Source organism: Neomonachus schauinslandi, chromosome 10, assembly GCF_002201575.2.
Source record: "Neomonachus schauinslandi chromosome 10, ASM220157v2, whole genome shotgun sequence".
Lineage (NCBI taxonomy): Eukaryota > Metazoa > Chordata > Mammalia > Carnivora > Phocidae > Neomonachus > Neomonachus schauinslandi.
Genome location: NC_058412.1, coordinates 123,429,058 through 123,442,591, shown reverse-complemented (window position 1 = coordinate 123,442,591; position 13,534 = coordinate 123,429,058). Strand labels below are relative to the sequence as shown.

At 42.0% G+C, this 13,534-nt stretch overlaps 1 protein-coding gene across 1 annotated transcript; it reads left to right on the top strand.

Annotated features, from left to right (window-relative positions):
- The first annotated feature begins 486 nt into the window (after positions 1 to 486).
- WFDC8 (WAP four-disulfide core domain 8) lies at positions 487 to 8,207 on the top strand. Its single transcript, XM_021689290.1, has 5 exons — positions 487 to 619; positions 3,450 to 3,590; positions 4,802 to 4,969; positions 6,985 to 7,125; positions 8,068 to 8,207. Exons 1-5 carry the CDS (start codon positions 487 to 489, stop codon positions 8,205 to 8,207), a joined length of 723 nt encoding a protein of 240 aa, XP_021544965.1.
- The last annotated feature ends 5,327 nt before the right edge of the window (positions 8,208 to 13,534 follow it).

Genomic DNA, 13,534 nt, shown 5'->3' with positions numbered 1-13,534 from the left:
GAAGAATCCTTTTGTTAACTCAAGATCATCTGGGATTTTTTTTTTGCTTCTGGGGCTCTAAGAGCCTGTGGGACCTGCCCAGGCCCTCCTGAAAATCTCATACCATCAGTTTCTTGTCATCAGTGGAGCAAGGAAAAGGTGTTCACTTGTGTCTGGGCTTGCCCTGGGAATAACAGTGGGCAAACCAACCCTGCAACTGTTCCAGACAAATCCCTGTAATCATTCATATGTGACCTCTCATGTAGGAGCAAGACAATAGGCTAATGTCCTGGTGGGACAGTACTGTGGCAGAGTATGGGGCCACTGGGAGGGTCCTGGGCCTGGGTCTGAAGGTCCTACCCTACTCTCCACATGATCTCAGACAAACCCATTCACCACTGCACAATTTGGTTGGTTTCCTCATCTGTGAAGTGAGAGAACTGGTGGGCTGTCTTCATGGTTCTCAGCACATGCTCTGTGTCTCTGTCTGGCTTGTACCTAAACCCCATGCCTCTTCTCATCCCACACAGGCACCTTCCTCTCCATAGTTCCACCTTCTTCTGGAGAAATGTAGCACTCCTGCTGCTTCTCTCTCTCTCTATGGAGGAGAGCACTTCATCGCCAATCAAGAGAGTCAAACGTGGGTTCAGAGAAGCTGCAACTACCCCTGCTTAGGAGGATTTCCTGGGACTAAGGGTCAGACAGGAGGCAAGGACTCCTGTTTTATGAGATCACTTCCTCTGTGGCTTCAGAGAACTAGCCCTACTCACCCACACTGGACCCTTCAAATCCTTCCCTCAACTGTTCCCTCCAAATTATTTCCCTAGCTTTACCTGACATGTGTCTTTTCCAAGTTTAATTTTTTTAAAGTGAATCAGTCACTAGGCAAGAGTCCGAGGGCAGAGGACAGTGAGGAGGTGGTTGCACAAGTGGAGGAGAGAGTTGGGATGACTCTGGGGGCTGACCCGCAAGTGGTGGCCAAGAGGGGAAGCCATGGGGCTTGGAGAGAGATTGGGAGGTAGAACTGGCCCAAGTCCATGACTGACAGGATGCTAGGGTAAAGGAGAGGGAAGAGTGAATCTCAGGGTTCTCAAGACAGCCTGGGGGCCTGTTGATGCCAAATACAAAGATGGGAGCAGAGAGAAGGAGGTACTGCTGAGGAATAGGGAGAAGCTAATTCTGATTTATACATGTGAGCTTACAGTTCTCTTGAGGGGCCCAGACATATGTTCCCCAGGTGGTTGGATATGTGCCTTAGCTTGGAAGTGAGAATAGGTCTGGAGGGAGGCATGGGAACCACAGTTAGCATCATGCAAATTGATGCGGGAAGTGTGTGTCAGGTAATGACAGGAGAGAGCTGAGACCCAAACTCCGGGGACCATCACCAGTAGCTGCAGAGGAACCCCCAGGGCTTGTGCTTTTGGGGAGGGGACTGCACAGACAAGGTAAGTAGCTGAGGAGGGCTAACTGGGAGGGAGGAAGATTGTAACTGAGCGCTGAAGCTGACAGTAGGGCAAGGAGCTACAATGGCTAAACCAAAAACGGTTTACATGCCTCAGGAGCAGAAGGGAGGCAAGACTGACTAGAGTCTACACTAGCAAGGAGACATTTGTCTTTATAATTCCAAGATTTCTAGGCCTTTTTACCTCTTTGGAGGTGTCCCTATTTGAATTGCTTTACTCTCTCTGTGCCCAAACCTAGAACAGTAGTTCCCCAGTAGCAGCCTACATCATGGTGCCCAACTGCCTGCTTCAGTGTCACCAGAGGTGCTTTTAAATGATGTACTATACCTTGGCTAATTGAATTTAAATTAAAAAAAGTGAGAGAGAGAAAAAATTTAAGCCCCTAGGCTTCACTTTCTAGAGATTCTGATTCGTGCCATGGTCTGTAGTTTCTAAAAGATGCACAGGTGTTTTCAATGTACACTACAGATTAGGAACCATAATTCTTCCTAGCCTCAGACATCCTTGGAGAGTGCATGAAGGGTGGTATGAAGGGTAAGAAATATAGCTGGAAAGTACTAAAAGTCTCAATGGTCAGTGTTCAGGGCTTCTGGAGTGAGTCATGGATTGGAGGTCCTAGACCCACCCCTCTTTCACTGTATTTTCCCATCTGACTTCATTTTTTTTTAACCTGGGAAATTAGGAGGGTGATACTAATGATCAATATGTTCTTTCCAATTCTAAACTTCTATAATTCCAAGATTCAGTAGTCTCCAAAAGGATCATGCCTCTCTGGTCAGAAGTCTGGTGTGGTGTGTCAGGTTTCTCTGAGCAGGCTGAATCCAGGGTGGCAGCCAAAGCTGCAGTCCCCATCTGGGACCCAGGGTGCTCATGGACACTCACTGGCGGTGGCAGAATTGTTTCCTTATAGTTGTACCACTGAAGTTGTTTCCAGAGGCCACCTTCAATCCAGGACACTAAGTTCTCTCTGTCCTCAAAACTCCTAATAGCATGTTGGGTTCAAATCTCTCTTACCTCTTCTCTATTAGTCAAGGGGAAAACTCTTCTTTTTAAGAACTCAACAGCTTAGGTCTGGCCCAGTCGGATAATCTATTTTAAGGTCAATTAACTTGGGGCTCTAATTCCATCTATGAAATCCCTCATAGCCCACCTAAATTCATGTTGATTCAGTAACCAGAGGACAGGAATCTTGGGGATGCAACTTTAGCATTCTGCCTCCCACAAGCTCAGAAATTAGGAAGCTGTGTCTAGCCCTAAAAAGGGAGGAAGCAAACCCATATTTGCCATGCTCTTCCCATGTGCCAGGCACTGTGATGAATGCATTACAGGCATCATCCCCCTTAATTCTTAGAAGCAGGTTGTAAGGTAGAGATTGTAATTCTCATTTTATAGATGGGAAACGTTGGACTCAGGAGGAATATTTTTCCCCCCAAGATTATTTAGCTAGTCGTGTTGGAGTCAGGCTCCCAAACGAGGTCTGTTTTACACTGCTCCTCCTGATGCCCATTTGTTACCCTAAAGGGGGTAACTAAGAAGTTATATAGTGGAACTCAGGTTGGTCTTGATTTCACAAGGAGTCAGGGGATCCAAATCAGGCCTCATGACTCCTATACCCCTATTTCCATGATATTTCTACCACTCCTTACTAATTAATTTCCCCTATCAACTAAGACTCTGGAGGCAGAGGAATTGGGCATTAACATATTAAGTTTCAAGAGGAGAGAGGAGCTCCTGAACTTAAGGTAAGGCTCTTGGTCCCCATCTAATTCCCTGCTGTGGAATCTGAGATGCTCCCTTTCAGCTGACCTGAGCACAGATTCCAGATTCAGATCAATCTAAATGAGCTATGAGTGGTGAGAGGCAGACCCAGCCCCTAAATATAAGCAGAGGGAGAACTGAGGATGGAAGATAGAAGAGAGGGCTGATAGAATGTCACTCTTCACCTTTGCAATGGGAGGAGAGCTGAAACTCTCAAGGGATGTGAATTTGGACATTGCTTTCTTGCAGAGAAACCAGGAGTGTGCCCCCGAGAGAGGGTCATCTGTGAGACTGAAGTTCCAGACTTCTGCACAACTGATTTGCAGTGCCTAAAACACATGAAGTGCTGCTCATTCGGGTGTGGGAAAAAGTGCATGGATCCACTCCAAGGTAGTAGCTTCCAGGCTGAGGGCACAGGTGCTTTTTGAGGTGTCTTACTTCCTGCTCCATCCAGAGCTGGTTGAATGATTCCCTTGGATGGTAGGGCAAAGAGGTCAGGATTCATGCTTTTCTCTTTCTCTAATCAGATTCCCAGCCCTTAAGTACAAACAATGAGTCTAGGCATGGGGGATGTCAACTGGAAAATATTGATGATAGTCTTCTTTGATCCAATATTCAAACATTCACAAATAAGAAATACTTGTTGAGTGCTCACTAAGTGTCAAGAGACTATTGTTGGCATTATGGTAAATACAAACCTCAGTCAGCTTAGATGCTGGGCTTGGTTTTGGACTCTTTGGCCTTCAAAGAGGTTTTCTGGCGACTCAAAGTATAGAGCATCTCACAATAGGAAATTCTGCATTATGTATATATACTTGCATGCATTCACTCAACAGATATCTATTGTTAATGCCCTTTAGCCAAAGACCATCAGGAACACACCTGTAGTTGAACAAGTTGGATTTATTACTCGTTGTAGTGAGGGAGAACGTTCACCATAGACAACCTGAGGGATCTCAGTAAGAAGCTGTTGGAAAGAATCTACTATAGGATTGAGGCTTTGATTGGGGAATTTGGGGGAGTGGATTTGCTCTACATTGGGTGTTGTCGGAAAGTGGGGCAATTTTATGATGCTCTCAGGGAATCTTATGTACAGAGAAGGCAGGCTAGACTGAGGATAAAGTCTTAATGGGTAGAGAAGGATAAAGGACTCATAGGTGTTTGGTATTTTGTGGGTTTCACAATACTGTTTTTTAGTCTCCTTTTATGATGGTCCCGAGGCAACCCTGTTTGATGTGGATGTCCTGTGGCTTGTTTCTATCTGAGAAGGAATGACATGGCTTAGCTGTGAGCATCAGATCAGCTTCCAGATATGAGATGCTGCTGTTTTTCTTTCTTCGTGTTTCGTTCCATGTGCCAGGCGCTTTGTTAGGCACTTTGGATATAGTCGCTGAACAAATCTTGCCCTACCAAAGCTCAGGGCCTAAGAAAAGAAAGATCAGTTCCATATTTGTAGGAGAGCTAGGCTAGAACTTTTATTGACAGTGGCTCTCTCTATGACTTGTGTGGTCATACCAAGAACTGGGTAAAAGCTGAGAGCCTGACCCTTTCTCTTTTTTCCTACCCTTTATGTTCTCCCCTCTTTGCTTCCCCGCCTTCAGAACCCTGCATGCTACCCTTTGACGAAGGACAGTGTAACACTAGTATCTTACGCTGGTATTTTGACTTTAAACATCAGTCCTGCCAACCCTTTATCTATGGAGGCTGCCATGGGAATGCCAACAACTTCATCAGCATCGCAAACTGCAAAATGGCTTGCTCATCAGCTGGTAAGACTTATATCCCTGGTAATCAGAGGGACTAGACTAACCCAGAAATAGTATACCAGCGCAGTTATATGCTCAGGCTTTGAGGCTAAACTGTCTTGGTTCAAGTCAACTCTGTCATTCACTGAATGGGTGGTCTTGGGTCAGTTGCCTGCTTCCCTGAACTTCAGTATTCTTGTCTGTAAGAGGGGGATAATAATAGTATTTACCTAATGGAGTTGTTGTGCCAGAAAAATGACATAGTGCACATATCTATTGAGTAGTACCTGGGGACTCACCGAAGTATGAAGCATAAACAGGTCAGGTTCTGGAATCCCAGAACCTATACGGGTAGAGCATGGAGTAAGTGAAGAATAGGATTAGGTGAAGGTGAGGGCTGTGGATTGATTCCTACTATAATGACAAGCATCAGTGATACTGGGAGACAGTGTCTTACAGAAGTAGGTGCCAGATAACCCAGATAAAAATTCTCCTTTCCCCATTTACTGCAAATTACTTCACCTAGTTTCAGTTCCCTCCCCTGTAATACTGGAATAACAGCAAAGACCTCACTGAGTTTTTGGTGGATTATATGTGATCAGGACACAAGGGTTTGACAGGGGGACTGTTCAGTAGTGTGGGCTTGCTAAATGGTAGCATTCCAGGCGGTGACCATTGATGTTCAAATGCAGCACTATGTGACTTACAAGGCAGCACTGGAACTTTGATCTCAGAGTCTGGGAAGCAGGCTGAATAGTGTACCGTCACCTCCATAATACAGACAAGAAGACAGAGTCATAGAGGTAAAGTTAGTTGCCCAAGAATTCACAGTGGGTCAGGGGTAGATCTGGAACTTTAATTCTGTAAGTCCAGTGAGCCTGAATAGCAAAGGCAGTCTTTTTTTTTTTTTAAAGAATTTATTTATTTATTTGACAGAGAGACACAGCGAGAGAGGGAACACAAGCAGGGGGAGTGGGAGAGGGAGAAGCACGCTTCCCGCCAAGCAGGGAGCCCGATGCGGGGCTCGATCCCAGGACCCTGGGATCATGACCCGTGCCGAAGGCAGACGCCCAACAACTGAGCCACCCAGACACCCCTAGCAAAGGCAGTCTTGTGGTCTGGCCCTTTGTGGGAGGCTTTACGGAATCATGGCACTAAGCATTAGACCTTGGCTCACTCTCAGAAGCAGCAGAAAGAAGAAGCCAGGGAAATGAGCTTGGGTGGGATTGGGGGAAATTCATGTTTGGGGCTAAGAAAGGACCTAACCATAGCTCTGAGAGTCAAACACAGCACACTCTGACAGAGTCTGACTTGACGAAGAAGGAGAGGGAGGAGAAGGAGAAGAAGGAGAAAGAGAAGTAGAAGGAGAAGGAATAAGAGAAGAAAAGAAATACGTCCTGCCCTCATAGAATTTGTAATCAGATAATGACAACAGGAAACATGCACAAAATCCTAAAGAATTGATTTCAACACCATCTATGTCCTAGTGACCCACATAGTTGTAGCTCCAATCTGAATTTGACTCCCAAACTCCAACTGCATTCTCTACTCCTTCATCTCGATCTCACAAACACCTCACACTTCACTTGTCTAAAGCAGAAGCCCTCATCTTTGCTCTCCCACCTCAAACTTGCTCTGTCCATAATTCTTCCCATCTTGATTGAAATAAACTTCTAAATCACCCTTGATGAATTGACATCGACATTCTCAATCCACACCCATTGAGCTAGGAAATCATTTTAGATCTATCTTAAAAATAGATCCAGAATCCTGACCACTTTCTACCACATCTTCAGCTGCCACCCCAATCCGGGGAGCCGTCTTCTCACCTGGAGCTTCAAAGAACAAGCCCAACTCTCTTTCTCTTACATCGCATGAGATGCTGAGGCATTCCATTCCTCCACAGCCTACCAGAGGTAGTCATGGTAGAGTGAACCAAGTCACAGAAAGAGATACTAGTTTTAAAGGGGGGGGGGAGATATTTGAAGAGTGTGAGATGGGGTAGGGTTTGAGGGAACTCACATCTACTCTTGTTTTAGTCAAGAATGGACAGTGCCCACTCTTCCCTTTCAAGGACCGTATGGTGTGTCCAGCTTCGTGTAAGAGTGACTCCGATTGCCCCAAAACTGACAAATGTTGTGAATCCATGTGTGGCTTTGTTTGTGCCAAGGCTTGGACAGGTGAGGACTGGGGATATACCTCCCAAAGTCTCCAGGGCATATGCTAAGCATGCGATGCTGTCCCATGGAATGGGATGCCCCTTTGGTTGACCTTAGATATCTCTTGGGAATTTTTCCTTCTTTAATGCCCAATCACTGCTCTCGTGTTGTCCTCTTGATTTCAGGAAACTATTGTACTAGTCTTCAAAGCCAACCATGCCTACTATCACTCCCTATTTTTCTCCATGAGAACTTATTTAATTCTGAGTCTCATTCTTCACTGCCTTACAGGTGACAATATCCATTTATTCATACAAAAGAATGATAACCATTAGGTACGTTCCTAATAAGCCCTTATGTCTACACAGAACTTCACAATATGTAAAGCATATTCATATCCTGTAAGGTATGCTGGGGAAAAAAATGGGTAGCAAAATGCTGGTGGGCAGAAGTGATCTCAGTAGACTCTGAGGCTAGTGCTCATTTCCTCATGTAGTGCTGAGATAGTATGGTCTTGTCCCAGGGATTGTTAGTGTTTTGAGGTACAGTATAGTATGGGGGAAGGAACCCAACGCCTTTCAGCTGACTTCAGCTCTTCTACTTGTTTTCTGTATGGCCATAGACAACTCACTTGCCCCTACATGATCTTCAATTTCTACAACTTATAAAACAAGGAAGTTCTTCTACCTCTGGTACTCTGGGATTAGATAACCCAAATCCCTAAGTTCTGTGGGGGCCAGCAGGAATCCTATCAGATTGTCTGTGTCAGAGATGGCAAGCCTTTTTGATACTTCCCAAATTATTAGCCACTGAAATTTGATACTCTGCCTTCTGCACTCTCTTGTTACTCTGGGGGGAAGGGTAAGAGGCTTAGTCAGAAGAAAACCCTGTTTAGGGTTCCCCAAGTTCCCCAAACTATGATCAAGTATTTCAAGGTCAAATGTCTTGTTTTATCCCATAAAGTCAAATCAGGTTTCTGCCCACGCAAGCCCATGGTGTGTTCCAAGATTGATAGACCCAAGTGCCTGAAGGATCATGACTGCCCAGTGTCACAGAAGTGCTGTTCACATTGTGGACTGAAGTGCCTGGAACCTCAAAAATGAATAGTAAGTGGAAAATATTATCATTGATGTAGTTACTTATGAGTAGTGTAATAAAAAGCTATCATTTTTATCTTCTATCGAACTACCTTCCCAAATTGTCTTATGAAGTATAACAATATACAACAAAATTTTATATATAATCATATCTTCTGAAAATGATGAGGAATTTGACTCTTCTTTATTCCAATTTCATGACTTACTTTGTTTCCTTGTCTTTTTGTATCATGTAGAGCCTCTGAAACAATGTTGAAAATAAAGGCAATGACATCTATCCTTGTCTGGTTCTTTATTTTAAAGTCAGCATCTCATCAGAGAATCTCTTAGTGCACAAATAAGATCTAATCAAGCTGAATTTTAAAATGCTGTACCTGAGACTCCGTCTAAATTGGATGCTCTAACAGCTAGGGTAAATGAGGCAGAAGAGAGAGTAAGTGATCTAGAAGACAGGTTGATGGAAAGAAAGGAAGTTGGGGAAAAGAGAGTAAAACAACTAATAGCCCATGAAGACAAGCTTTGAGAAATCCGTGATGCCATGAAACATACCAACATCAGAATTATTGGGGTGCCTGAGGGTGAAGAGAGAGAGGGAGGGCCAGAAGGCATATTTGAGCAAATCATAGCTGAGGACTTCCCTAATCTGGGGAAGGAAACAAGCATTCATGTCCAAGAGGTAGAGAGGACTCCTCCCCAAATCAATAAAAATAAATCAACAACCTGACATATAATTGTGAAGCTTGCAAAATTCAGGGACAAAGAGAAAATCCTGAAAGCAGCTTGAAAAAAAAGGCTTTAACCTACAGAGGGAGGAATATCAGACTAACATCAGACCTATCCACAGAAACCTGGCAGGCCAGAACAGGCTGGCATGATATATTCAGGGTACATGTAGCCATGAATACTTTATCCAGCAAGGCTGTCATTCAGACTGGAAGGAGAGATAAAGAGCTTCCAGGACAGACAGAAATGGAAAGAATATTTGACCACCAAGCCAGTCCTGCAAGAAATATTAAAGTGGATCTTGAAAGGGAAGAGAGAGCTGAAGAATAACATAGACCAGAAAGAGAGACAATCAACAGACACAGGGACTTTACAGGCAATACAATGGCACTAAATTCATATCTTTTAATAGTTACCCTGAATATAAATGGGCTAAATACTCCAATCAAAAGACATAGGGTATCAAATGGATAAAAAAAAAGCAAGACCCATCCATATGCTGTCTACAAGAGACTCATTTTAGACCTAAAGACACCTCCAGACTGAAAGTGAGGGGGTAGAGAACTGCTTTCCATGCTAATGGACCTCAAAAGAAAGCTGGGGTAGCAAATCTCATATCAGAAAAATTAGATTTTAAGCTAATAGTAAGTAGTAAGATATGAAGAGGGACACTATATCATACTAAAAGGGTCTATCTAACTAGAAGATCTAACAATTGTAAATATTTATGCCCCTAACATGGGAGCTGTCAGTTATATAAACCAATTAATAACCAAAGTAAAGAAACACTTTGATAAAAATATATTAATAGTAGGGGACTTCAACACCCCACTCACAGCAATGGACAGATAATCTAAACAGAAGATTAACAAAGAAACAAGGGCTTTGAATCACACACTGGACCAGATGGACTTCACAGATCTATGCAGAACATTCCATCTTAAAACAATAGAATACTCATTCTTTTCAAGTGCACATAGAACTTTCTCCAAAATAGATCACATAGTGGGTCACAGGTCAGGTCTCAACCAACACCAAAAGATTGGAATTATTCTCTGCATATTTTCAGACCACAATGCTTTGAAACTTGAACTCAATCACAAGAGGAAATTTGGAAGGAACTCAAACACTTGGAGGTTAAAGACCATCCTACTAAAGAATGAATGGGTCAACCAGGAAATTAAAGAAGAACTTAAAAGTTCATGGAAACCAATGAGAATGAAAACACATCTGTTCGAAGCCTTTGGGATACAGCAAAGGTGGTCCTAAGAGGGAAGTACAAGCCTCTCTCAAAAAATGAGAAAAATCTCAAATACACAAGCTAACCTTACACCTAAAGGAGTTGGAGAAAGAATAGCAAATAGAGCCTAAACCAAGTAGAAGAAGAGAAATAATAAAGATTAGAGCAGAAATCAATAAAACAGAAGCCAGAAGAACAGTAGAAACAGATCAATGAAACTAGAAGCTGGTTCTTTGACAGAATTAAATAGATCAACAAACCTCTAGCCAGACATATCTAAAATAAAAGAGAAAGGACCCAAATTAATAAATTATGAATGAAAGGGGAGAGATCACAACCAACAACAAGGAAATACAGACAACTTTAAGAACATATTTGGTTTGGGGGCGCCTGGGAGGCTCAGTTGGTTAAGCGACTGCCTTCGGCTCAGGTCATGATCCTGGAGTCCCGGGATCGAGTCCCGCATCGGGCTCCCTGCTCAGTGGGGAGTCTGCTTCTCCCTCTGACCCTCCTCCCTCTCATGCTCTCTGTCTCTCATTCTCTCTCTCTCAAATAAATAAATAAATAAATAAATAAATAAATAAATAAATCTTTAAAAAAAAAAAAGAACATATTTGGTTTGGAACCAGAAAAGACCCTAAATCACCAGGGGACTGTTGAAAAAGAAAACCAAAGCTGGGGGCATCACAATGTCTGACTTCAAGCTATATTACAAAGCTGTGATCATCAAGACAGCATGGTATTGGCACAAAAACAGACACATACATCAATGGAACAGAATAGAAAACCCAGAAATGGACCATCAACTCTATGGTCAACTAATCTTTGACAAAGGAGGGAAGGATACACAATGGAAAAAAAGACAGTCTCTTCAATAAATGGTGCTGGGAAAGTTGGACAACCACATGCAGAAGAATGAAACTGGACCATTCTCTTAGACAATACACAAAGATAAACTCAAAATAGATGAAAGACCTAAATGTGAGACAGGCAAAATCCTAGAGGAGAACACAAGCAGCAACCTCTTCGACCCTGGCCACAGCAACCTCTTTGACCTTGGCCACAGCAACCTCTTTGACCTTGGCCACAGCAACCTCTTGCAAGACATGTCTCTAAAGGCAAAGGAAACAAAAGCAAAAATGAACTATTGGGATTTCATCAAGATAAAAACTTCTGCATAGCAAAGGAAACAGTCAACAAAACTAAAAGGCAACCTATGGAATGGGAGAAGATGTTTGCAAATGGCATATCGGATAAAGGGCTGTATCCAAGATCTATAAAGAACTTCTCAAACCCAACACCCTAAAACAAATAACCCAGTCAAGAAATGGGCAGAAGACATGAACAGACACTTCTCCAAAGAAGACATACAAAAGACCAACAGACACATAAAAAAATGCTCCACATCACTTGTCATCAGGGAAATACAAATCAAAACCACAATGAGATACCCCCTAACACCAGTCTGAATGGCTAAAATTAACAAGACAGAGAAGAACAAATGTTGGCGAGGATGTGGAGAAAGGGGAACTTTCTTACACTGTTGGTGGGAATGCAAGCTGGTACAGCCACTCTGGAAAACAATATGGAATAAGTTAAAAATAGAGCTCAAGAAGTTAAAAATAGAGCTACCCTATGACTCAGAAATTGTACTACTGGGTATTTACCCCAAAGATACAGATGTAGTGAAACAAATGGACACCTGTATCCCAGTGTTCATCGCAGCAATGTCCACAATAGCCAAACTGGAAGGAGCTGAGATGTCCTTCAACAAATGGATGAATAAAGAACATGTGGTTTATATATACACTGGAATATTACTCAGCAATCAGAAGGATGAATACATACCATTTACGTTGACGTGGATGGAATTGGGAAGTATTATGCTAAGTGAAATAAGTCAACCAGAGAAAGAAGATTTTCATATGGTTTCACTCATATGTGGAATATAAGAAACAGTGCAGAGGATCATAGGGGAAGGGAGGGAAAACTGAATGGGAAGAAATCAGAGAAGGACACAAACCATGAGAGACTCTTGACTCTGGAAAACAAACTGAGGGTTGTGGTAGGGGAGGTGTGTGGGTGGATGGGGCAACTGGGTGATGGCCACTAAGGAGGGCACGTGATGTGATGAGCACTGGCTGTTATACACAAATGATGAATTATTGAACACTACATCTGAAACTAATAATGTACTATATGTTAGCTAATTGAATTTAAATTAAAAAAAACTAAATAAAGTCAACGTCTCTTCCTGTATAAAAGGATATTTGTTTTGGCTTTGGAATAAATAGGTTTTACTACACGTGGGTTGTTTTCTTTTTATCCATTTACAACTGCTATTGGAAGTTACCATGGAATTTTATCAAATACCTTTTAAGCATCTAGTCATGCAATGATTTTTCTCTTCTAATTTGTTAGTATAAGAGCTTATATTATTAAATTTTCATATACTGAACCATCCTTGCATTCCTGGATTGACCTTAATCATATAGAGGGTATACTTGAATTAATACACTGAAGGTTCTTTAAACAAATAGTTTGTTCAGAATTTTCACATCAAAGGTCAAAAGAAAAATAGGTCTATTACTTTTCTATGTTTTGCTATTTGAGTCATACAAGTTTCACCAAACTAGCATGGAAAACTAATTGGGAAATGTACTTTTTCTCCTTATGATCTGTAATATTTTAAGTTTTTTTAATTTATTTTTTATTTTATTTTAAGCAAAGTCTACATCCAACACGGGGCTTGAACTCACACCCCAAGATCAAAAGTTGCATGCTCTACCAACTGAACCAGTCAGGCACCTCTTATGATCTGTAATATTTTTAATAATATCTTCAATAATAATACCTTTAATGATATCCTCTATTCCTTGAAGGCTAGACAAAATTTCGCTCCAAAAACTCTAGGTAAGCTTTCTTCTATAATGACATATTTATTTTACTAGTTTTCTTTGTACATATTTTATAAGCTGTATAGGCTCTCTACCTCTTCTGTAAATTTTGGTCTTTTATATGTTGCTAAAGTTCATCCATTTTCCCTCCACTTTCAAATGTATTACTTTAGAGAGGTATACATTATTTTGTACATAATTCTTTTTATATCTTTAATTTTCATTAATGTTTTCATTCATATACTCATGTTTCCACCCCACTCCCACCTATCCACCAATCATTCCATCCATTTACTCACACATCCATCCACTCACCTAGCCTGCATAAACATAACTTTAAATTTATCTGTCTTTCCAACCATTCATTCACTCATATATCTATCCACTTCCCCTTCTCACCCATCTTCTTTCTACCTATCCAGCTGCCTGTTTTATATCCAGCCTTTATCCATCTTTCACACACACACATTCTC

Coding starts and splice junctions, on each gene's coding strand:
- WFDC8 (XM_021689290.1), top strand. CDS start 487: ATGCCTCTTCTCATCCCACACAGGCACCTTCCTCTCCATAGTTCCACC. Junction 620..3,449: donor GCCAATCAAGAGAGTCAAAC/GTGGGTTCAGAG, acceptor GCTTTCTTGCAG/AGAAACCAGGAGTGTGCCCC. Junction 3,591..4,801: donor GTGCATGGATCCACTCCAAG/GTAGTAGCTTCC, acceptor CCCCGCCTTCAG/AACCCTGCATGCTACCCTTT.